Source organism: Pholis gunnellus, assembly GCF_910591455.1.
Source record: "Pholis gunnellus genome assembly, chromosome: 4".
Lineage (NCBI taxonomy): Eukaryota > Metazoa > Chordata > Actinopteri > Perciformes > Pholidae > Pholis > Pholis gunnellus.
In genome coordinates, this window is record NC_136530.1 from 21,826,881 (window position 1) to 21,852,384 (window position 25,504).

Sequence of the window (25,504 nt, forward strand, 5' to 3'; positions counted from 1 at the left end):
CTAAAAGATCATTTCGCACCTCAAGAAAGTTGCATTTTGTCGTACAACTGTTAAAATATAAGACTTTAAAAATATGTTCTTAGAATGACTACACACCCAAAGGTTGCATAAGTGACATCTCTCACTGAAGCTAGGATACCTGTGTGTTTCTTACCGGGATGTACAATTTATTTCCAAAATAAGGGCACTAGAAGGGGAGGAACTTAGTTTCTTTATTCTAAAGCTAAGGCATTATAAGAAGTGCCTACCATGTGATACATACTTTGTGGATTGAAACAAAAAACGACTTTGTTAGGTCTAGTAGAAGATCTTGGTTTGGGTTGAAATAAGTCAAGTTAGGTAACAAAAGTACTCAAAGTTCACGGTGGACTTTTGGTTCCACATATGACACGAACAGCAGCATTTGTTTGACACCGTCCATCGCCTCCGACCGCCACTCTACTTGTAGATGAAATGCCTGATGAAGGGAAAATCATGATGGCTCTGAGTTCACAATTTGTGACTTACGCTGATGTTTTTTAAAATGTTGGTGCCCAAGAGTCAGTGTTTGCTTCTCATCAAGGTCAGAGTGCTAAAAAGGATTTAATATTTTGGAGGGGTGAACAAGGCTATTTTTTTTGTCATTGACTTGGATACCAGGTCATGTTGTGTACTTGACTTCCCGCAGTGAAAATACAACCATGTGATTGGGTTTGTTCATACCTCCATCGCCTCAACAACACCTTCTCTGTACATTGGCTCGGGCACTTTGTATATAAATCTTTAATTGGGGATTTCTCTCTTCTAATTGATTCCCAATAGTGGATGTTAAGACAGCTGCTGCTGCAGCCTGTGGGCTGCAATCAAGTCCCACATGTTGTTTAACCTTTTCACATCCACTCCAGTGAATTAGCTGCAGGCAGCAGCACATGCACAATATTGAAATCTATGCAGATATCTGATTATTTACATAGCCAGTTTAGCCATTCAGATATCTTTCATTTCATTGCAGGGCTGCCACATGTTTAAATTCCAGCAATAGAGTTTACCGGCTGCTGTAATGCTTAATGTTTTATTAATAAGTTTCACATGTGAAACTGTCTTCCAAATAAACCAACTGCATGTGTGTGTGTGTGTGTGTGTGTGTGTGTTCACTAGTTGTTCGGGCTTTAGTACACGCTCCCTGGAGGGGAAACCAGCAGTCACACAAATACTCTGGTTCAACTGTTTAGATGGGTGGATTGTAGAAATTGCTGAAACAATGCTCGGGGTCTTGCAGGTGGAATGACTGGCGGAGCAAAGCATCTTTCCTTTTGACGTTAACGTTGTCTGATGATTTCTGGTACTAATTTAATTCAAGGGGAAATTTGAATTTACATTTGACATATTAATGTCTCAGCCCTTTTTAAAATCTATAGTGTCGTTTTGTCTTGTGCAGAAACCGGTTTATGGAGCGAAACAGCACCTCAGATGATGATTTTCTTTCCGAAATATGTTGTTTTAAAAATTAAGTTGGCACATTAAAAGTTAATTGTGGACTTTACTGTACATCGTTAATAATTAAATAGTTGGGGGTGTTGTAACGAAGAAAATCATAAAGGGAACCATAGTTGTTGTTTTATGGAAATTAATAAAACATAATCTCTCTCTCTCTCTCAGGAATGGAGGCGGAGCTTCTGTCTGAAGCGGCTCCTGTGGCTGTTTGGAGACTCATCGAAGCCGCAGAGAAACACGGTGAGAAAATACAAACCGCAACACGGATGTGTAGCCAGCACATTCATTCAACGAACAACATTCAATTTCAACTTACTTTAAGGACTGCTACTGTACAAATGTGACGTCAGGGTTAGCATAGCGGGGGAAACACAATCTACACTCCTGAAACTCACTAATGAACATTTTGCATCTCGCAGACAGGACTGTAAAGACAACGATTTTCAACTGTAGCGGGAGTTAGTTAGAAGTATCCATCCACCCAGTTCTTCTAGTGCAGCCTCTCTGGCTGTACCAGGGGTCGGCAACCTTTACTCTCCAAAGAGCCATTTTGTTCTATTTTCCACCAAATAAAATGTGTCTGGAGCCGCAAAAGCTATTTGATGTCACAGTTTATAAAGTGTTATATATAGTTATATATACAAAAACTATAGTTTGTTGTATTTATGAAATTATAGAATAAGAATAAAGACACTTGTTGACATTCCGAGGGGGGTGCTCTGCAGATCATGATCAGCTAGGTGCAGGGAAAGGCGCATTACGACGTAAAATGCAAGTGGCGGATCGCGTACCGCGCCCGTTTTTGAATATATAACTATTTTGCTCGACAGAGTTCGAATCCAGGTTAATGCGATCTTCCCATAAATATATTTTCTTCAATGTATTTCTTCATACGTGGCTGTGATGTAGTGCTCACTTATACAATCGTAATCCCCGCAATATATACGAGATGTGGCTTTTAGATCTCCAGCAATATGTTTGTGAATGTGTGACGAATCTGGCAACAGAGGCAGAAAACAGCTGCTGCTGTTACGCGAACACGACACACGCACGGAAGGAAACCAGTAGGTTTGAAAACCAGTAGGACCGGCATGTCCAGTGTACGTGAATAGTCACGTGATATTCGTTTTCAGGCGTTTAAGTCTGGACGGAGATCATCTCGAGAACAATGCTTAAACGCCGTGTGGACAGAGGACTCAGGGAGCCGCAAGAGAGCGGGCCGAAGAGCCGCGGGTTGCCGACCCCTGGGCTATACTGTAGTGCAGAATGTCAGATGTGGTCAGTGAGCACATGTTTTGGTTTTAGTCTCTATGCAAACGCGATGGTAAAACTGGTTACTTCAATGTGATGACTAGGTTTCAGGAAGTTGCATTCAGTTACTCCCCCGGAAACCACAAACTGTGATTTTTACATTTTTTATTATCGATAGACCGGACAATATACAGCATGTTGATAAATGAGCTTTAGAGGTGTTTGTTTGTGTATTGTTGAAATTCAGGCTACCAGTTTCCCCCTGCTTCCTGTCTTTATGCTAAGCTAGGCTAATAACATCCTGACTCTGGCTCTGTATACAACACACAGACATGGGATTGATATCCATCTTCTCATTTCGCTTTTGGAAAGGTCTTCAACAGTATTCCATTTCTAAAGTGGAGTTTTATATTTGATATGTCGACTGTATGACAAAACCAATTTTACTCAGCATCCGTATTCTGGAGCTGTAATAAAAGACTTAACATTATTTGTAGAGTATGATTCACTGTATATCCTTTTGTGGTATCCTAAGGGAAAACACCCAGCTGACTTCCTCCCTCTTCCTCTACCCGTCTCTATCTGCAGGGTTGAACAGCGAGTCTCTGTATCGAGTTCCTCCAGCTTCCAGTGGACCCGCAGAGCTGCGGCAGGCTCTGGACTCAGGTACATACTCCATGAAATGTGCAGATTCATTGAAGGACAGAAATGTAAGCCAATGTCAGGACTTGGAACTCTTCCAACACGGCACAAGTCTCAACTGAATGCCATCAAAAAAAACAAGCTTGACTAACCTTTACTGCAATTGGAAATGACAGTGACAAAACTGACCAGAGGTTCCATGCATACGTTTAGTGTGAGCCTGCAATAAAACATGTTAATCCATGGAGCGTCCCTGCCCCGGCCGGTCAACTGATCCGTACAGTGTGAGCATTAAAGTGACTGACTAAAGACTCTCGCTCTTTATGTACTAGGTGCCAAATATCACGTAGTTATTGTGGCTCTGTCTGTAACTGTCCTCTCATGTTTGAATAACGGACATGTACATTAAATGTCTGATCGACAAAAAGCCTTTCATTTAACTTGTACACAAAGCCAGCAGTGTTGCAGGTCTGTAATGTACGAAACTCACAGGAAGAGAGACAGACCTTGGAGTGATGGGATGCATTGAAATGCAGTAAAATGCAGCGACACTTACAGTTTATGAAGTTCTGTGGCTCTCTGCTCAGTAACATGCTGGAGGAGCAACAAGTGGCTCAACAGGAACAGCCGAGGCTCGTCTCCTGCGCTCCTCTTTGTATTCAAACCAGTACAAACTCCTGCTGAGACCGACCCGGGCCGCGTCGGTCTGCTGCGACTGAATGGAGCCGAAGTCACTCAGACAAAACAAAAAAAAGTTTTTCCAAGTTTGAGTTGCTGAAGTTCAGGTTTGGCACCACCAGGGAGTGCTCTGACTCTGTACTTTATTTTTTGGGAGCGAGGCGGGGATCTCACAAAATCAGAGTTGAGACTCCACTCTGAGGAGGAGAGAGGGGAGGGAGGGAGGGAGGGAGGGAGGAGGGACAGAAGCATGAACGTGTTTAGAAAAAGGTTTATTTAGTGCAGGCATTTCATCCGTCGCTGCCTCATCCAATGTCTCCATTCTCACTCTTGAATGTTTGGTAGAGTTCATGACCACCTACAGTAATGATTAGTTGTTTGTTTCTTGCGGTTCAATAAGACCGTAGAGTAACTTTCCTCATGTTCAAGTAATTCATGAACAACTGTTAATGTCACTCTCAGACCTGTACTTCGGCTCACTTTCCTCACAAACAGGAAAATAATATTTCCTGTTTACTGCTGTTTAGTGCAGGTCCATTTTGTGTTCACGGTGCCTTATTGCAACCAACCAACCAAGATAAGTACACACACACTCAGTTTTGGTGGTGGTGCATCATCAGCGCTACATGGACCAGCAAGGGAGAATGAAGCGCACTGGGAGCGTTCTTCAAAAGTGAATATTAATATCAAGCAATTATTATTACATTCTGAATTGCTACACTGAATAAAAGATACTAGGAGATAGAAGATTTCAAGGTTTTACGCTCAAAACTAAACAGTTCCACATACTTTTTAACCTGCCATGCTAGTAATGTATGTTTTCTTTGTTTCCTACTGTGATGTCATCTCTTTTGTTTGTATTGTAATCGCTTTTATTGTTTTTGTTTTAACCATGTAAAGTGCCTTTTGAGTACCCTTTTATTAAAGCGCTATAGATGCCCCCGTGCTGTTTAGTGCGACGGTTCACGCTTAATGAGGTGCGGCGCCAAGAGGTTGGCGCTGCGCCGCACAATTATGAATCGCTTAGATTCACTTGAAGGGCAGAAAAGAGTACCGGCAGGTTGTGAGAAGTGCCGGTGCACAAGAAAAAGTCACGGTACAGTAAAACGTAGAAGTGCCGGTGTACTGTGTATCTTTGATTGCTAGTTTCTACAGTGCTTTACAAATATCCGTTGGTCCAGTTTGGCTTCGGAGGCATTCTATTGATATCCTGTTGTTTCTACAAACTGAGCCTTAATAAGTTTGTGACGGAGGTAATAGAGCAGGTTTGAGTTGACAGGTCAAAGTGGGTATTCATCAGGATTTATTGAGCAGTCAGCAGCAGTCGGCAGTCATTCTGTTACAGTCGTTAAATCCCTCAGTTGGAAAAAAAAAATGTTAATACAAGTCCGTATGATGCCTCAAATAATGACTCGAATCAACAGATGATCAGCCTGTTGGCAGCTGTGAGCGGTAGCAGTTCAAACACTGTGTGGATGTTGATTCCCCGAGCACATCAGTAAATTGCAACAAAGCACCGAACCTGTCAGTCTGCCATCACTTCAAAGGAGCCAAAGGTACGAAGAGAGGGAGGGAAATCTAAATGTCTAGTTCTGTTATTTTGAGAATAATAATTAATCACTAGTAATTATGATATTAGTGATAATTCCCATACAATTCCCAAGGGTCCGCTCATAAAAGGTCTTGATCTAAACGTGATGTCCGCTCTTTAATGGACTTTCACATCGTGATGAGGGAGGAGACTTAAACGTCAACTTGTAGTTCACCAGTGATGTTTGAAACTGTGAAAATCAGAGCCAGGCCGTATGAAAAAGTGGCGTTTCCCTTTAAAATGTTTTATCCAGAAGATCAGGATCATAAGACCCACATTGAAAAATAAAGGAATTGTTATGACTGCTATTTTTCTCAGTGCACATCAAATTGTCTCCCGAAAACGTCAGCATCTCTGCAAATCCAATCCAGTTTATTGGGCATAAAGAATAGATTTAGTGTAGAGAGACATGCACACACATTGCACATACAAACACACACACACAGACACACACACACACACACACACACACACACACACACACACACACACACACACACACACACACACACACACACCTGGCTTGCTTGGGCAGTGGTGGGAGGTCAGCACGGGGGCCCAGGATATGCACAAACTCAAAGTAATTGACTGAAAGGAGCTGACATGGAGGCACTCAGAGGAATATAGCATGCAGCCTTGACACGCAAACCCACATATATGTTGAGACAGAACGGTTGCGGCATGAGAGAAATCCTACGCACGTTATGGTGGAAATGCAGAGAAATGCGGCCGCTGACATCCTGCAGTCACACTGGCTTTATGCACAGCCGGTGGTCTGATAGGCACGGACGGATCCTATGGAATATATATGGAGAGCGGTCGCTTCTGTGCAGATTTGCGCTGACATGCGGCCGTGTGTGAAAAGTTTAGTTTGAATGTCGGAGGGCAGAGAGGGATGGCCCGATGCCTGTCGTCTTTTCTGTCAGATTGCCCGTTCGAGTTGCACGGGCAAGATGAGATGGAAGGTATTGAGAAGAAATGTCTGGCTGTGTGTGTAAAGTCCCTTTATCCTGCGCTTCAAAGCAGTCAAACCCAACGGTTGCTTCAGCAGAAAAACTGCAACGGCAATTATCTCGGATTAATAAATGATCCCTCTGATTTTGTAGCTGCGTTTGCTTGGTTTTCAATTATTTTCTTTAAAGATATTTGACTCTGGCACCACATTATCTTACATTATCTCCGCCAGGAGATTATTTATTTGGTTGTGTGTGTGTGTGTGTGTGCGTCTGTCTGTCTGTCGACGGCTAATCTTGCATTCTACTGGACCCTTATGCCATATATGTTCTGAGGTAATTTATAACTGTATGATGAGATGCAACGGGCTTTTCAAATTGAATGTCAACCCATCCGCGCCATTATTAGACGCTCAGAGAAAATGTGTGAAGACGTAGCATGAAGACTGAAAAGGGAGACTTTCAACCAGGAGACCGGTGTTCAGTTATTTTGAAGTTACCTAGTGATGTTTTTGTCTTTGTTTCTGTACTTATTACGTAGTTTATGTAGTTATTTTACACCAACCATGATGTTATAAACCTAGGTAATGGGGTTTTACTGCCTAACCTAAGTGTTTTTGATGAATTCACAGATTAGAAAGTGACACCAAAGGGTCTGACAAAGCAACAGTATGTGATGAGTATTAGAACTTGATTCAACCCGAACGCCTCCTTTTAATATGCCGATACTGTTCAGTGTTAGTTCAATTATATTCAATTGCATTGAGGTCATGGTTAGTGCTGGACTGAACTATATCTAGAGGTGTCATAATAATGTAATCCAGTACCACACCACCTTTAACGTTGCATAAAACGAGATTGGGAGCATTTCGTTTTCCTCTCAACGGCTCCCAACGTGACAACGCCAAAGATGGCCGCTTGTAGCTAACGGTGCTAACAGCGCAAACAGTACAGACTACGGCGAACGTGCTGACAGAGCTAAAGGTGTTTACCTTAAGGGGAACGCTTCCAGTACGAGGTTGTCTGTCCGGATGGTGTTATCATTCCTGTAACCTCTGTATCACAGCATTGACTTCGTTACTGGACTCTACGTCACGTAAGACGCCTTCAACTGCAGAGGTCAAAGTTTGACCAGGAGATCCACACATCTGGACATTTATTCAACAGACAGTTTCTCAAAATCCTCTTATCATCGTTGTCAAAAAAGCCCCCCAAAAAAGAAACAAAAGGGAATAATCACCTTTTGTTACCATGTAGAATGACGTGAGGTACGGTGATTAACGACCTGTATCAGTGTTTTGCAGAACTGGTCTGGTATGTCTCATGGATCATTATTAGAGCGCGATGCAACATCAATCACTCTGCAGGAAGAGTATCAGGGCTGCCGCAGTGCTCGGTCTCTCTTTGTTGTGCGTTTGGGCTGCCTGAGTTATGGAATAATGTTATGTAACAGGGAGTTGTTGCACTACAGGAGCTCTCAGGATGTTTTACAGATCCTGCCTAATTTATCTGTGTGTGTGTCGGTGCTGGTGCATATGTACAGTATTATCCTATCAAAGTGTGTGTGTGTGTGTGTGTGTGTGTGTGTGTGTGTGTGTGTGTGTGTGTGTGTGTGTGTGTGTGTGTGTGTGTGTGTGTGTGTGTGTGTGTGTGTGTGTGTGTGTGTGTGTGTGTGTGTGTGTGTGTGTGTGCGCTCAGAAAGCTTTCGAGGACATTACCTCATCGAGTTGACCTCCGATTGGTACACGGCCCAGACGTTGCCATGGTGATAGCTAGCCTTTTTTAGCTGGTTGGTTCTGTCATGCCCACACATCACTCAGTGTGTTGGCCCAGTAACTCTCTGTGTGTGTGTGTGTGTGTGTGTGTGTGTCATTTTTGGAAATGGGGGACATTTGTACAAGTAAAGACAGGTTTATACTGTAAACACAAGTTGTGAATGTAAGTACCTTTTTGGAAAGTAAAGACATTTTTGAGAACATTTTATTTCTATTTTCTTTTTTTATGTTTTCACTGTGAGGACATTCTCGGAAGGCAAGGCCATTTTAGTGAATAGGAACACTTTTGGAAAGCAAGGTCATTCCAGTGAATAGAGACATTATTGTACAGACGTTTATCAAAATCTGGCACATGTTGGGCAGTGAGGCCAATTTTTGGAAATTGGAAACATATTTGAAAAGTGCCACTGGATTTTGGAAAGTATTTTTAAGATAGCGAGGACAGTTTTCAAAGTGAAGACCTTTTGTCCCCTCCTCACTTCATTAAAGGGCTGTTGGATGGTTAAGTCCTTTTTTCTTTTTAGAATGAGTTCTAGTGGGTTAGAGAATGCATTATGTCAACGAGTGTCCTCACAAGTATGGAAACACAAACATGTCCCAGTGTGCATGCATACATGGCCATATGGGCATTTTCATCACTGCTGGGTTTGTGTGTATTTGTGTTAGTGTCTTATGTGTCTGTTTGCACACTTTGACCTAGTTAGAATATGATGATTACATGGATGTACTAACAAACACACACACACACACACACGTTGTGCCTACTTGTCAGGCACAGAGTGGGCGGTCTCTGTTTTGGAAACAATGACTCATGTTGGCTCAGACTGTAGCAGAATATACTTTGTCTTCAACACAAACTATACACCCTGACATACAAAACGCACACAAGCTGTATACACGCAAACGTATAGAGACACGCTGCAGCTCAGTCCGCTCATCCACACAGTCGATAATCTTTTATGTGCCTATAATCATTTCTCCAACTTTAACAGAGATAATGGGAATCCTCTCCTCCTCTTCTCACCCCTCTCTCCTCTCCATCCACCAGATAGATGGAGCCTTACTTCCTTTCTTCCCGCCCTCCCATCCAATGCGTTAACTGCTCACCGCTAACAACCAATCTAACAATCTGCAGCCCTGGAACCATTAACTAATCTTTTATTTCACTGCACCTGCTTTATGTACTCCTCAATCTTTCCCCCTCTCTTCCCATTTAATCTTCTATCTCTTTTTCTCTCCCCTTTTTTCTTATTTTTTTTTTATTCACTCATTCATCACTCGTTCCTTTCCCCCCCCCCCCCCCTGCCTCGGTGACAGGAGCCGCTGAGTTCAGCAAAACACAAATTAAAAGAGCTCCTCCGTTCCATCTCTCCGTCCTTTTCCTCCGTCTCCATCCCTCCGTGCTCCACGTCCGTCCTTCCTCTCGTCTGTCAGTCGCAAGCCATGCTATTGGTCGGAGGTGATGTCATCATCTTCCTCTGGCGCCCGTCAATAACCTATTAGAAGCCGGCGTTTTTACAGTCAGCTGGGGAGCGAAGAAGTGCAACCACACACACACACACACACACACGCGCACACACAATACAAATGCTACATTAACAAACTCGTGCACAGTGGACGTGAGTAGGAAACATAAAAGCATCTGGCTGCAGAGGGATGTCAGCCTGTCTTAATAGAGGGAGAGTATTTGGTAAAAGTGATGAGTGGCTCTTTGTCACCGAATGCAGCAAGGACCGTGTTCTGCAGTGTAAAAGGAAAACAAGTGTGAGAGTGAGGCGTCTCTTCTCCTCTCGGCAGCCTTTTATTCCACATCTGTGTGATTTCATTTTGCAGTTTGTGTGTTCTGGGGGAGAAATCAAGATGTAGAGATGTGCATCTATGTGTGTGTGTTCGTAACCATAACTTTTCATTACATATTGTACAGTACATGCCATTGACGGATGTTGTAGACATGGGCGTATTATGAGACACTGGGTCCCTGGGCACAGACATGCAAAAACACCCACCACCTCTCCAGTGTGGGAGCAAGATACACAGCCTTCATGGTTGTTCAGCCACTGTTTTGTTGTTTTGAGTCTCTTATGTTTATTTGTGAGTCTTTCTGTGGTTGCTTTGTGTCTCTTTGCAGTCATTTTGTGTTTCTTTGTACTTGCTTTGTGTCTCTTTGTAATTGTTATATGTTTCTTTGAGTCTTTCTGTAGTTGCTTTGTGTCTTCTTTGTAGTCATTTTGAGATCATTTGTGGTTGTTTTGCCCCTTTTCATGAATGTTGCGAGTGTCTTTGTCTCTATGCAGCTGCATTGTGTCTCTTTATAGTTGTTTGGTCGTTGTGTTATTGTTTTGCAGAGTTGTCCAATTTGTAGGGGCTCCTTGTTAAATAGGGTGGGGTTGGTGCTTATGTCTTTGTTTAGGAAACCTCAAAAAGGTGAAATGTGCAACAGGTGAAAGGCATCACAATAAGATCAAACAAAACCAGAATGTTTGAGTTATGCCGTGTTCACACCAATTTCTTCGCCGAAGTTGAAATATTTCAACTCGCGGGCCATCGTCAGTCCAGTCTCATCGCGTCTATGCATAGACTTTGTATGTAATCTACTCGCGCTTGGTGTGAACGCACCTTTAGGGTCAAAGTTGCAGATATCTGATTGATCTGATGACATGTTTGCACAAATCCAGAACCGAGTCATTGTTTCTCTGTGATAATATCACAACCTAATATTTTCACTGAAACCCTGAATAATATCAACAATAATATGAAAACAAACGTATACTCCTGTGGAAAAAGAGGTTAAACAGAGCCATCATATTCACATCGCAGGACACATCAGATTTCGACCACATTAGGAAATGTTCATCGCACTTACAGAAAATTCTCTCCAGCACTGTCCTCCTCCTCCTCCTCCTCCTCCTCCTCCTCCTTGAACACCGAGCAAGCTCTCAGCATCTCATACAATGATGTCATCTCTTGCACAGTGCTGGTGTGACAACACACAACCTGACACACTGTCTGCAAATAGGGTGTTTGGATTTATGTACTACGTACTTCTATGTAAATGCCTCGATAGCCTGCATGTACCGTCTCTCCTCTGCGCCTCGTCTCTGTATGCTCAGCTCCCTTCTCAGATTCTTCTCTCTGCCATATGTTGCTGTGTAAAGCGATACATGTGGCTTCACCGTCTGTTCGAAACACACACACAGTTCAGCTTTGGACATCCTTTGTTCTCTTTTCTTCTCGTTCTCTAACCTGCTCTTAGCCGGTACCCACCATCACAAAGCATGTCCCTGAGAAGACATTTCATTGGCCACGCTGGCTTCTTAATGTGAGTCAGTTCTGCTGCATCTTTGTCATTTACTATAAGCAACTTCACTATTGGCATTACATTTAAAGTCCCTTAGTCACTCTATACATGATCCCTTTCCTGGAGAGTTTGTATATTGAAACATCTGAAGGATTTGTGGACTTTAACTGACAGTAGTTTAACAATGTTAAAAAAAAAAAGCAAAGTAGAAATGATTGGAGTGAATGAAAATGAATGGAATGAAAACAGTATTTCTCTCAGTACTTTGGAAATGTATATTATTCAGAATTTAACATGTCAACCATTACAGCCCCGGTAATTGCGTCCCTCAGTCCCTAATTAGCTAATTGTAGATTGTGGAGGTTTTAAGTCAAACATATTAAGATATACAGTTAAAGTACATACACAGGGACGGTAGGCTATATGAGGGGGGGCGGGCACAAAAAAAACATGCCACTTTGTTAACCCCCCCCCCCCGTCCCCGTCTCCATCCCCGTGGTAGCAGAGAGAGTGCAGGGGTTTGTTAGGTTGAATGTGTTTGCCTGACACATTGATCCTTAATTATCGTACTGAGGTTTGTGCAAGTTCTAATCTATGGCCCGACCACGGCTCTGAAGTACCAGTGACCTGACTGTGCTGTGTATTGATAAATCCACGGCGCTGTCCGTGGTGCTGAAGGAGCCGACGGATTTTGTAATTGCAACTTTTTTCTCTGAGACCCGCCCTCCTGTCAGTTTTGTCTCGGATCTATACTATTCTCTAAACCATCACCTGTTGTATACAGTGCGTCCATACTGTATATGAATAATGTACAGGAGCGATGGATCAATGGCTTTGAATAGAATTTCTTCTACAGTCGTATTTCTATTCAAACTGCAGTATTTATTACAAAGGCTCTTAGTGCGATGTTTTTTATACATCTTAAATTCAGACTCAGTAACTGGTGGTTTTTATACTTTACTCTTGCACTCTGTGTCAACTCAAAAACTATAAGGGGTCGGTCAGATCAGAATGGTATCTTAAATGAAAAATGAAACACACAGAGCCGCATTCAAATGTGCTATTCTTTTCAGAGGAGCTGATTTATCCTTTAAAGCTAATTCTCTCTCAACTATTATTTCATTTTGGCCTTCGGATGAACTTGGAGACTTTGTTCCGTCTGCCAGTTCGAGAATTTCTGTGCCTCCCTTTCTTTCTCTCTGTATGTTATTACTTCTTAATGTGTTTCAGTCCTCCTGTTGCATCTCCCTCAGTCCATGTTGTGATATCTGTGTGTGTGTGTGTGTGTGTGTGTGTGTGTGTGTGTGTGTGAGCAGAATGCCAAGGACAGATGGGTAGACAGAGAGGTGAGCGGGTTCAGGCATACAAATATGCACACACTAACACATACACATACACGCACGCACACGCACGCACGCACGCACGCACGCACGCACACACACACACACACACACACACACACACACACACATATACACAAGCAAACTCCTACACAGCAGCAGTAATGGGGAATATTTTACTACATTCAGTATAGAAACAGGATACATTCAGAGGGTTCAGACTGAGATTATCACCCGGGGAAGCAAACACAGGCGTAGACTCATGACCACACACACACACACACACACACACACACACACACATACATTCCTGCACCCTAAACCTTGTAAACTTCGTTCTGTGGTCAGTGAGGAATGAATGTTTCCCTCTTTCTTTATTGTTTCCCTTTTCTAAACCCATCGCTCTCTTGTTTGGTTCCCTGTTTCTTAGAAAGGAGTGGACCATTTTCCATTTTTAAAGCCAGACAGACCGTAGACATGTCCCTAAATGACCCCCAAAAGACACACATAGACATATAACTTCTAATTAAATCTGCAGCCAATCAGTAAGTGACATAGCCAATTAAGGACCAATGTGAAGGGTACATTCTGGTAAAAGCTCTCAAATTCTAATTCCCTGTTCATCATACTGTACACCTGTACTGACTGACTACCTACTGGTTTGTATACTATGTGGGAAGTGCAGTGTTATTGTCTTCAGTGCTTTGTGATGCCAAATGTTTTCTAACTAACAAAATGAAATATGCCTTGTAATAACTCCAATGAATTGAAATGCTTAAGAGGTAGAACGCACTCAAGAACATGTAAAGTGCCTCATAAACGGTTGCTAGAAGTAATGATGAAATAAAGACATTACATGCCTCTATGTAGATAAACACGCATGAAGCCCAAATATCTACAGGTCCATTAAAAGTGAAATATAGTGTTAGACGGAAATATCTCATCACAAACAGTTACAATGTGTTTAATATGTTACTTCCTACTTTGTGGTGATATAAAAAAAAATCCCTCCATTGTCTGTCACCTCCAGTATTCTCCACTGGTGTCAGACTGTAGATCAGTGTGTTAACATGGTTCTGGACTGTCGGTGTCTCCTAAAGCAGGTCTAAACCATGCTCTTAATATGCAGAGGCCCAACATTGTCATGTCGGCAGCGGCGCATGTAGCTCCCATAAACTGTGCTACATTTTTGTTTTAATTTGTTATGTTTTTAGTCTTTATTACTGGAGCGCGTATAAAGTGCAGCGGACCTTTTCACTGCCCGCGGCATCTTCCGACCACCCAGCCAGACCGGCCTGACCAAACGCCGCTGAGAGCGGAGTCGACTGCCCCAGGAGGAGAGGGAGGAGAGTCGAGATGGAAGCTCAGCTAACCCAGTTAGGACTTAAGGCTACTCGACTACCCAGCCTACTCCTGGCTAATGTCAGGTTGAAGGAAAATAAGACGGATCGAAAGACTTCAGGCTAACCCAGCAACGGGAAGTCAGTGACGGTTGTGTCCACAGAGACCTGGCTCCATTTTGTTATCCCAGATCAAGCTGCTCTTGACAGGCGTACACCGGACAGAGCGCAGGACTCAGGTGGGACGAGAGAAGGCGGACTCTGTGTTTACATCGACGATGTTTGCAACATTGTCGAAGTTGATGGACATCTGCCTCAAGCGGTTGGGTTGAGAGTGAGAAATGCACAGCAACAACAACAACAACGGTTATAAAAATGATAGAAATATGACTAATAATAGAAATAGCAGCAGTGGGCTGCGAGCAGAACCACGGCAACATGCACAGCCACGGTCCACGGACATCCTGCAAGACGACAAAGCACAAAACTCCGGGGACGCTGCCCCAGATGCCATGTTTGTGTCACGCATTTACCGGACTTGAATGAATACAGATGGAGAGGGAGATGAGGAGAGCAGCAAGCCAAAGTGTGTCTGTGTGTCTGTGTGTTGGGGGGTGTGTGTGTGTGTGTGTGTGTGTTTGTGTGTGTTTTGATCTGTTTGTGTTATGAAGACACACAACAGGAGCTTCAACTGACGATAGATATCGATCTGTGAGTTTGCGAGATGGAAGACGAAGATTAATAAACTCAATAACAGACACCGTCTCCACTTTGAGATGTTCTTTAACAGGTCAGATGAGAACATCAGGCCACGCAGATCACATGTAACCCGGTAGATATTCAGCTCCTGTGGTTAACAGCTCCTGGTTCGGGTGCATCAGTTTCGACAACTGGAACATTTCGACTTTTTTCTCATTTGGATCAATGGGTGTTTGTCACTAAAAGACAAAAAAACAGACTGTCAGTGATGTGCACTGTACTGCTGTAAGTGAACATGGAGTTTTGGAATAATATGTTCTCAGTGTTGTTATTTAGTCAAGCAGATACATTTCCTAAACCCGAGCTGCTGCTGATTTCTGCTGGTTTGTTTGATTTGTATTCCGTTTTGTCTGTGGAATCGCATCAAGGCTTTACCGTTACCACCACCCCCCCCCTCCCCTTGGAGCGTCTCATGTCTCTGCTCATGTCATGCCACAGCAGCTATTACAGAGATTTCATATTCAGATTGCATATTTCTAGTAGTTCTGCTCTATGCAAATTGAAGACCGATATGAGGCGACACAGTGAACAGACAAAGCAAACAATACCTCCTTTTAATTTCTACTACATTGTGTCAGAGAGTCTCTATCTCTATTTTGATCACTTAAAAACCCACGTTTCACCTCACTGTAATCCCCTGCAGTGAGTATAAGCTGCTAACAGTTGGTTATGCAGATGATGATTTCAGGTGTGAGCTAAAATGCTGGCTGCATCCATGGCAATGCTGAGTCTATCGATACCTAACTGCATCAGCTTTGTATTTCTCAAGAAGCTTAACTGTTTATCTCCAGGAGAGCCGCCCTTTTTTTTAAAGTGGCAGCTTTCCTCTCAAACAGCACTGATTTAAATGAGAATATCTATTGTACTCTAAATTCTTTAACAACCAATTTCGGCCTCTATCAGTCTCTAACTCTCTCGCCTTTAATTGAATAACTGGCATTTGATTAGCCACGGACAACTTTTTTTCCACAAATCCGCGAGATTGCGTTGCAGTTTTTCGCCCGAAAATTGCTTATTGGACTGAGCCAGACTGTTGTAATGCTGGCTAGAGCAGATGATCACACAGCTTTTGTAGTGTAATGAGATTCTTATTGGAATGCTGCTGCGCGGGCAGAAACACACACACATGCACGCACGCACGCACACACACACACACAATGCACAGAGATGAACAGCTTCATCTGATTAAACCATGCTGCCGTCATTGTGTATGAACAGTGGATTGATTTTGTCCTTCAAATTTCCTGTGGTTCAAGTTCAGCTAGAGTGCGTCTTTCTTCTGATTCAGTTCTGGATGTCCCGGCCGTGGACGGCATGCAATACGAGAGGTGGCGTTGAGTTCAAAAGAAACTTGTTCCTTCGCTCAGCCTCTTTTAGGTCTGTGATAAGACCTCTCTCCATCTACTGTACATGATTCCAGATAACAGAGACACTCAGTGTTCTGACATTAAACAACAATAATGTGAAAAACATTCAAACGGGCCAAATAGTTACTGGAAAGCTCACTGTAGGGAAAAAAAAAAGGATTATTGTGGGTGCTGTCAGAGACCATCTATTAGAGATGTCACGAGAACCAACGCTTTGGGACTAAGTTGATGCCAACATTCTGATAAGGTGACGGTGCTGGTTGTTCTATCAGGTACCGGGGATCCGGGCTCTATATAATGAAGCGTCGTCGTTCATGGTGAGCAGAGTCACGCTTGGCAACATAACTGAGCAACAATTGCACTGCTACATTATGATGCTTTCACGCTCTATTCAGTAAAGGTTTGTTTTTGGCGAATATAATGATGCGGTCAAATGTAATCTTGTCATATTTAGTTGTTGGCAGGTACGCAAATGTTGATAAAGGAGTGCATGTTGAAGTGCATGGGATTTATTGTTTTCTTTTTCTTTTTCACTGTGGTATTAAATTGGGTATCGACAATCGTGGAATTTCACTGGTATTGGTATTGACTACTGCATTTCTCTGTGTAATGTTGCCTGTACATGTACCTCTATGAGCAGAACATTGTTCAGGTATCCCAAGGATTGACTGAGAAAAAAAGGTTTCCTGGCTTACAGTTAAGTTTTGACTGTTTTTGTGTTTAATACAAAACCCAGGAGTCGACACCAATGCTGTGTTGTCGCTGCCTTCATGTGTGGGATGGATGTTATTCCATGTTTACGACTTGCGAGCGTTCTCATGAACTGAAAATCCAGAGGGTTAGAGAACGCGGCGCTTGGTCTCTAGAGAACAATGTCAGTCAAATTTGGCACTTTTCACGGAACCGACACCTGACTGACAAAGCTTAAGGAACCTGTAATGTAACCAATTTATTTCATGCTTGAGTAAAGAATGAAATAATGTAATTCGTTTTCTGTAGTTAGTAATCTGACATTAGTGATTAAATACATTTTAGTAGTACTTGCCTACTGGTCTCTAGTGATGTTGGTTTTCTTCCTGTTGATTATTTAAGAAAAAAAATTGGAAAACCGAATCTGTTAGAAAAATAAATTCTGTTAACAAATTCTGTATACATAAATTAAGTTCCATTGTTTTTACTAATTAATACTCAAAAAAACAAACAGAAAATAAATATGCTGCTTAGGATTGAGCAGACTGTCATATTCAACAATAGACTTCAATAGTCTTCTTCAAACAGTGAACATTCAAAGAACCCTATATGGTTCTATTTCGCACCTTTATTTCTAAGTGTAGACACTAACTATTATCCATGTACATCTAACTCTCCACCAAGTCTCATCAAAGCCAATCAACTGTTTCTGCCAAATGCAATCCAATAATTAGACCCTGCCCTTGACTATTGACCCGGCTTCAATCCATTCATTCATCTCCTCATCTGTCAACTGATCCTTGTCCAATGTCAGAAAAAAAGCCTTGATTAGCTGACTGACGGATCAAGTACGATGAGGAAATTGGCCAGGTGCATGTGTGTGTTTCTGTGTGTGTGTAAGCTTATGTGATGAAAGCAGAAAGAGGCAGAGGAAAAATGGGCAAAAAACGGAAGAAAAAGAATATCAGAGAAAAATCCTGAGTGAGAAGACGGAGACAGATCGGAGGTGAAGTGACGGGTCAAGGTTGTTCCTTCGGGAGGAAGATCAGAACAATCTGTCGGAAACCTGTCGATGCACAGACATGAACAGGAAGTGATGATCAATAATGACCTATTTGGGTATGAGTGCACATGCAGACTTGCCTGTAGATGTGTGTGTGTGTGTTTCTCCGCATCTGTCTTGTGCTCATGCTTGTAGAACGCTAAGCCGAACAAACAAATTGGATCTGAATCTCTAAATATTAACAATCTTCCCGTTCTCTGTGTGTGTGTGTGTGTGTGTGTGTGTGTGTGTGTGTGTGTGTGTGTGTGTGTGTGTGTGTGTGTGTGTGTGTGTGTGTGTGTGTGTGTGTGTGTGTGTGTGTGTGTGTGTGTGTGTGTGTGGGCGGGCGGGGGTGTGGGCGTGTGTGTGTTGAGCTATCCCCACTACACTTATATATTATATATATTATTTGAATAAAAGATTTTTTTAAAGATTAGGGACATGACAAGCTTTACAGTGAAGAGGAAAGGTGGCATAAGGTGAGAAAAATGTAGACGGAGAAAGGTAATGCTGCAGAACAACTAGAAGGTGAGAGCGAGTGGACGAATTTAGAGTTAAACTTTGGATAGGAGAGACGGAGAAAGAGGGAGAGGGAGATAGAGGATTGAATTGATTTGAGGATTTCTCATTCCCAATCCCTCAGTGAGCAGCGTAACGATGCTGCCTTGGCTGTGGTGCAAGAGCACGACTCCGTTTCATCAGATGTCGTTAAAACCGGCCTGCTGACTTGGACTATTCAGCCCGGCATACCTCACCAAATCCCTCAACCCAGAGCCGGGCCTCTGCTACCTAATGTTACTTTTGTCCTAAAGAAATAGTTCAGATTTATTTGAAGTGGGGTTGTATGAAGTACTTGGGCAGCAGCAAAAAATTGTTCAGCCACCTAAAAACAAATCCCACCCCAAAAAAAGAACAGGGTCAGTTTAACAAGCTAAAAATGCTGTCATACTAGCACCTTTATTCAGTAGTAAGGCAGTATGTTAATAACAGATGCATGTAAACACATCCAGCAGAAAGCAACATGAGCGTTACATTTTGTGTCCACCTGATGAATGTAAGTCACTGTTCTTTTAGCTCTGGTTTGGTCCCCACCTTACTCCTGAGAAACATATCTAGCTTGTTAGCAGGTAGATGTTGCACTTTCTTCCTCAGCTAGTCTCTCACTTGCTGGGCATGTAGAGTACAGTGAGCGTCTACGGCTGGAAACAAGGATGATGATGAGAGTGCTGATACTGAATTAGCAGTAAAATGTGCCCCAAAACCTCAAGTATGACCTTAAAAGGCGCCATAAATGAAGCTAAAAAAAAAGATCCATAGAGCTTAAGGCAACTGCAGAGTTAAGTAATAATTATCTGTGGCTTGGTCACCACAAGCTATGCCTTTTTATAATACAATTCGTCCATTGTTGATATTAGAATAAGGGGCGGAACATTTGTTTTCCCCTTTATCTTCTGAAACCATTTCGGGGGAAGCTCTGGATGATTTGAGTTGTCTGGTCCTATCCCGCAGTAAACAAGTCAGCAGATGCTCGCCTCTCTTTACAAAGGGATGTACTGTCCTTCTTTGCAGAAAAACACTGAACACAGACCTGCAGACTCCTTAACTCCTCCGGGCTCAGTCATTTTTTTTTATGGTAAAAATCCATTCAGCCACTGTGGAGATATCAATGTCTAAATTCAAGAAAACCCGTTTTTTTCCCAAAAATGTGAGGGTGTCGGTTTCAACATCAGCTGTAGGTTGTGTGATGACCACACATTGACCCAGGGAAACATACATTGGACATTTGACCCAACGAAGACATTTCTGAGAACATAAAATGTTTTAAAAGGAACTCCTTAACGTGTCATATTTAGCTACAAATCGGCTCGTTATGGTTTCTTCTCTTCCTTTTTGGTTACTGTGTTGGGCCGACCATCTTTACCTGGCCAGGCTTCCCTGTATGCCAATTGGACCAGACAGTCAACTGGGTCACTGACATACAGCTCTGGATTGTCATCAAGGCAAAAAAAAAAAAAAAGAAGCATGGATTATTAACCCCACTCGGGCACAGACAGATCCTGGTTAAATAGACTCACAATGTATATGGTGGTTTCTGATTTCATACAAATACAAATAACTGCTTCTGCTTTTGGTCAAAACAACTGTTCTAGTTTACCATCATGGATTCAAAATAGTCATTCTCAACAATCTGTGAAGGGTCTTTGGTTCATTCTTGTAAAATCGTATTTATTTGTGTCACGATTATGTCCCATCTGATTGCTCATATGCGCTAATTAATTAAACCATTGCCTTCAAAGAAATCATGCGGGCTTCTTGGGAACAATTGTGCCATTTTGCTGTTAGCGTGGGAAAGCCAGACATTCATGTCTCAGCGAAATGTGCCTTGAACAAGCAGTTTTGTGTCATTGCTGCCTCCCTGCACTCTTTGAAGTCGTATCTAACTCATGACCAGCCACAACATTGTCTGGATTCATACATTACACTATCTGCTTTATTGAAAAAAATCCTGTTTTGCAGAACTAAACGTCGTCGTCTGACACAAAGTACTTACACAGAGCCTGACTTGTACTTCACGTTGTGTAACTCATCGTCATTATTATCACCAGTACAGATCACAACCTAATACAAAAAAATAGTCTTCTCAAATTAACAATTTACAATCTGGTCTTCAGGAATCAAATTGTTTCATGCTCTAATACCCTTCCACCCACACACACAAGACAAAAAAGTGTATTAATATCTTTTCATGAGCCTGGGTCCCATGGCAACACCAAATTCGCTTTGTCTGGGTGTTGGGACGATCGAATCCCCCAGACAAATCACTGCACGATAACACAGGCCTCAGCACTGCGATGTGAAGAGGTCATCCATTGATATGAATGGCCTGGTTACTGGCCTGTGGTGATTGGTTAAGTTTGCTCAGGCATTAGTTAGAGGGGCAAATCAATGGGATTTAACTGCCGTTTTGACTCCAGAGGGTCTGGTGCATGTCGAACGGAGGGGGGGCTGGAGATGGAGGATGGGGGTGAGATGGGAAGATGAAGGGTGGAAAGGAAGAGAAAGAGGAGAAGTAGGGAAAGAAGCAGCAAATGGAGCTGGTGTAGGAAGATAAAAGATAACAGGGAAAAGGTCAAGGAGGAAGAGAAGCTGGTGGAGGAAGGTTGAGAGCAGAAATGGGGGGAAGGACAAGTGGAGGTAATGTTGAGGTGAAAGATGGAGGACAGAAAAAAACGTCCCGTGGCTCCGTGAGGTTTGTCCTTTGCTAATCTGCTGTAGCGCTCACGCAGACGCACGGAGACTTCTTATCTGTTTGTTTTGTCTACCGGCAGATAGATTTGTAAATTGCCTTTGTGTTGGACATCTCAGCATATTTGTTTTATCTTCTGCTGAGTGACAGTATTCCTGTTTCCCAGAGACAACTGGCCTTGAGACTTGACACACTCGGAGCGATCTGATTACCGCTGACCTCGTCCCACATGTGTTTCTCTGATATAGAGTTTATGGCCAAAGCTAGGACCCCATTCAGATTACAGTGCATAGTAGCTACCCCAGCTAGTAAATTGAGTTCAATTATAACTAATCATCCTATTGGGACCATGACTATCAGCAGAGCTATTCAGACAGAAACGTGCTTCAATTTCGAAATGACGTCGTCACGATCCAATAGTCATTTGATTTGATTATTTTCTTTTTTTTGCATGGTTCCAGTTCTCTAGACCACATTTTCAGTGAAACACTATGTGAATAATGGAGTGAAACAAAATGGGACCATGAAATCTATACGAAGATTTATGATAATCTGTCATTTATTTGAACAAATAATCTGGCAGATGTTAGTGAGATCTATTGTTTAAGAGCAAAGTGTCGGACTGACCAATGGACTGACTAATATTGCCATCTTTGTACTAATTGGTGATGGGTCATTGTGCACCAATGCCCAAAAGGCCTGTCCAAAAACCAATCCATGCTTAAACACCAGATTAAAAAAAAAAAAAATCACTATATCACATACAATCTCTAACGCTTCCCTTTTTGTCGTCCTCTCCATCGTGTGTCCTCTCAGATCCAGTCTCAGTGGACCTGGACCAGTATGATGTGGTGTCTCTGACTGATGCCCTTAGAGGTTTCCTGCAGGACCTGACCGCCCCCATCATCCCAGCCACAGTCTACAGCGAGCTGGTCTACACTGCTCAAGGTACAGTGAGTGTGGTGCATGTTGGCATTGGCAAAAAATGTGTTAAATGTCAGTTCACTTAAACAACAAAACTCAGAAAAATGTATCTGTACCGAAAGTCTTTTGTTACATTTTTCATTTATTTGTGTTTAAATGAGTCGACCTTTGCCTGTACAATGAAAGTGGTTAAACTAGGTAAGGCCAATGTTATAGTTTGGGAAGCTTTAACTACCAACACAACGATGACCCACATAAAATGTAAGTTTTCCTGCAGGCAGCATTTTCATGGCTGGTGACTGGTTTGAGTTTAGACCTCCAGCTGCATCAAATGCTCTCCGTTCTCACGCACTGCAGGGTTCAACTCGATCTGAGCCGAGGGTGGGGTTTTTTTTGCCTCTTGTCACTTGGCATGAGTGCCGACACTCGTCACACCTGACGGATTTCTGCCATATCTGGATGTAAAGACGACAAGGCTGTACCCTCTCATCAGCATCACATTTCTGCTAATCCCCTGACAGCTCCGCGAGTCAATGAAAGCAAACTGAGCAAAAAATGTGGCTCGTTTCCAAAGTTCTCTCTCCTCTCTCTTCTCTCATTTTCCGTACAGCTGACCTGCCTTTTCACCCTTTCACCTGCCGCCCACCTCGCCCCGGCAGGTCCCTCCTCTCTCCTGGCTTTTAGGAACTCTCACGCTCTTATCTATCTTTAATGAACCCTACCTTGACATTTGGAGTTCCGAGCTTTTGCGTGGGTGGCGTGCGTGCCAGTATGTGCACATAAAAGAAGGTCAAAGACAGACTGACGCATGGACGGACGGACGGACGAACAGACAGACGTGTGTGTGGTAGCGTCGTGCATCGTCTGAGCTTGCAGGAAGTTCACACTGGCTTCCCTGCTACCTCCTCCCAAAATGTTACTCGGCTAAGCTCCGCGACATGATCGCCGGATGAAAACCCCCTCAATTATGTAAGTGCTTTTCTCTCTCTTGTGATCCTCGTCCCGTTAAGTGACAGCCCTTTTTTTATCTTACTTATTCATGGCAACATTTTAAGTCAGGATAAACCACTTCGAAAGGATGCACCAAGTATTTTGCGCAGGTCGTCCAAGGTTAAGCCCATTGAAATTGACCTTCTTATTTAGGGAGGGGGGGGGTCAGTCGAAGAGCACGGAAAGGTTTCTTCTGTGAAGTCAGAGGGTCTTATGCAGTAAGGATGAGTCATGCGATAATATTGAGAGATCCCTGAAAAATAAAGTATTTGCTCGAGGGGCAAGATTTTTTCTTCACTCAGCCTTCAGGTCTACATACCAGAGCTTTCTGTTTGGCACCAGGTGATATTTCCTGAACCGATCATTGACTGACAGTTCTGTCCCTTTAGCGTCATTTCTTTGTCGACGCAGAAGCTGTGGCAGCGGTTGCTAGAAGAGCAGTGGGTTTATTTCCGTAAGTGTACGACAAGCGGCAGAGCAGCGTTGGTCCCATCTATTTGTGTCTCCCATTTCTGCCGTAATTTTCCTGGCTGTAGAGCGTAAAGATCACATCCCCATTTTTAATCCTGCGACCAAAGCTTTTAATTGGCTTGGTTGTTTTCTAAGCCGTCAATGAGCACACATGCATGACCTGAAATACTGAAAAAAAGACCATCATTACAGCCAAGGTGATGTCTTCAAATGACTTGTTTTCTGTTTAAACAGTCCAAAACCCAAAGAACGGAAAGGTGGACCAGCAAACAGCTGCATCAGCCGCAAAGAAAAGGTTGCTACTAAGAGGAGCTGTCGTTATGGTTGATTTAAGAAGCCCCAGTTGACGAAAGCAGCAGTGTTTCTCACAGTCTGTCCTGCGTAGTCCTGGTTCTGGTTCGCCCGTGCCTCCCCTCCCTTCAGTGGGCCTAGCAATAAGTCCTGGGCCTCTGGCAGCGTGCTGCCGGTGTTGGCTTTCAGCGCGGTGAAGCTCTGCTCTTGGCCAGAGGAGGAGCCGCTGCTGCCAGGCGCGGACATCTCCACCTCTCGCCCGAGCTCCTACTGAATTCTGAAGGGCCCAGCGAAGCTGGAATCTGGGTCTGTCCTCGGTGGGCTGGTCGCTGCCAGATGCCCCGCTGGAGTCTGAGCTGAAGGAGTCTCTGGTGAACCTGCATTATTTTTGCCTTGGAATTAGACCCGGTAGCACTGATGAAAATAATTAAAAATAACTATATAGAAATAGCCAATCTTTTCGCTGATGGTCTGCTTTACTTATGTAGGTCATATAGAGGCATCAGTATTAAACTAAGACTGTTTCCTGACCAGTTCTTACTTCATGATAATCCATGTGACACTGTGCACTGTGTACACTAGACTTTGAGGATGTGTCTTTATAAATATATCCATGTGGATGGAATCAGTAAAATGTTCCTCGTATGAAGTTACTGTCTGTCCCATCGCAGTCTAAACCCTGGGATTTGTTGATGTTGCAACAGTTTGAATCCCCTCTCATTCCATTTTAATTGTTACCTTTCCTCTGGCTGTCCGGCTCTCTGGGATCTGTTTGATCTGCGTCCATTTTCTCCAGTCACTGGCTGAGCATGTGAAATCCCCCTACACTGCTGGAAAGAAAATATCCGGAGTTGGACGGGATTTTCAGATACCTTTTCAACCCTGTTGAACCACCGCTGGGACAGCTGTCACCATCATTTCACACAATTTTGTTGTGGGTTTTTTTTCAGTGAAAGAATAATAACATTTGTTGTCATCAGATGGCTGTAATCCTCCTTTAATCCTCCTCTCATCTGATCCTGCAACATCCTGACTACAATCAGCCTTTTTGATATCAGAGCGGTGCCATTTTGGGGCTTTTATTAATTCCAGCTATTTGAAAGGAAGACGTGAGGGTCGTGATGCTGTCACATTTACCAAAGCGCCTTAACCCATTATAGTTTCTCAATCTAAAAAGTCACAGTCCACGCCTCCCTTATTCTTCCTCCTTCTGTCTTTGGTCTCTGAGTCACTCATCTTAATAATTTCATCTGAGAACGTCTACCCTTCCTCCCCTCTGCCCTTTTTCTATTTAATTCATTCCTTTTCCTCACCTCCTGACTCCCCCCCCCCCCCCCCCCCCCATGCCTATTTTTCGTCCTCTCCCTGTCTTTTCCCATTCA

General features: G+C 43.1%; 1 protein-coding gene across 1 annotated transcript in view; it reads left to right on the plus strand.

Annotated features, from left to right (window-relative positions):
- Nucleotides 1–25,504, plus strand: part of pik3r3b (phosphoinositide-3-kinase, regulatory subunit 3b (gamma)) — a gene marked incomplete at its 5' end in the record, with an annotated part of 177,225 nt that overhangs the window by 53,291 nt on the left and 98,430 nt on the right. The window contains 3 exons of the mRNA XM_079158517.1: nucleotides 1,639–1,713; nucleotides 3,313–3,390; nucleotides 22,263–22,394. Of these exons, the coding sequence (XP_079014643.1) occupies nucleotides 1,639–1,713; nucleotides 3,313–3,390; nucleotides 22,263–22,394 (285 nt within the window). The remainder of the gene's footprint in view (nucleotides 1–1,638; nucleotides 1,714–3,312; nucleotides 3,391–22,262; nucleotides 22,395–25,504) is intronic.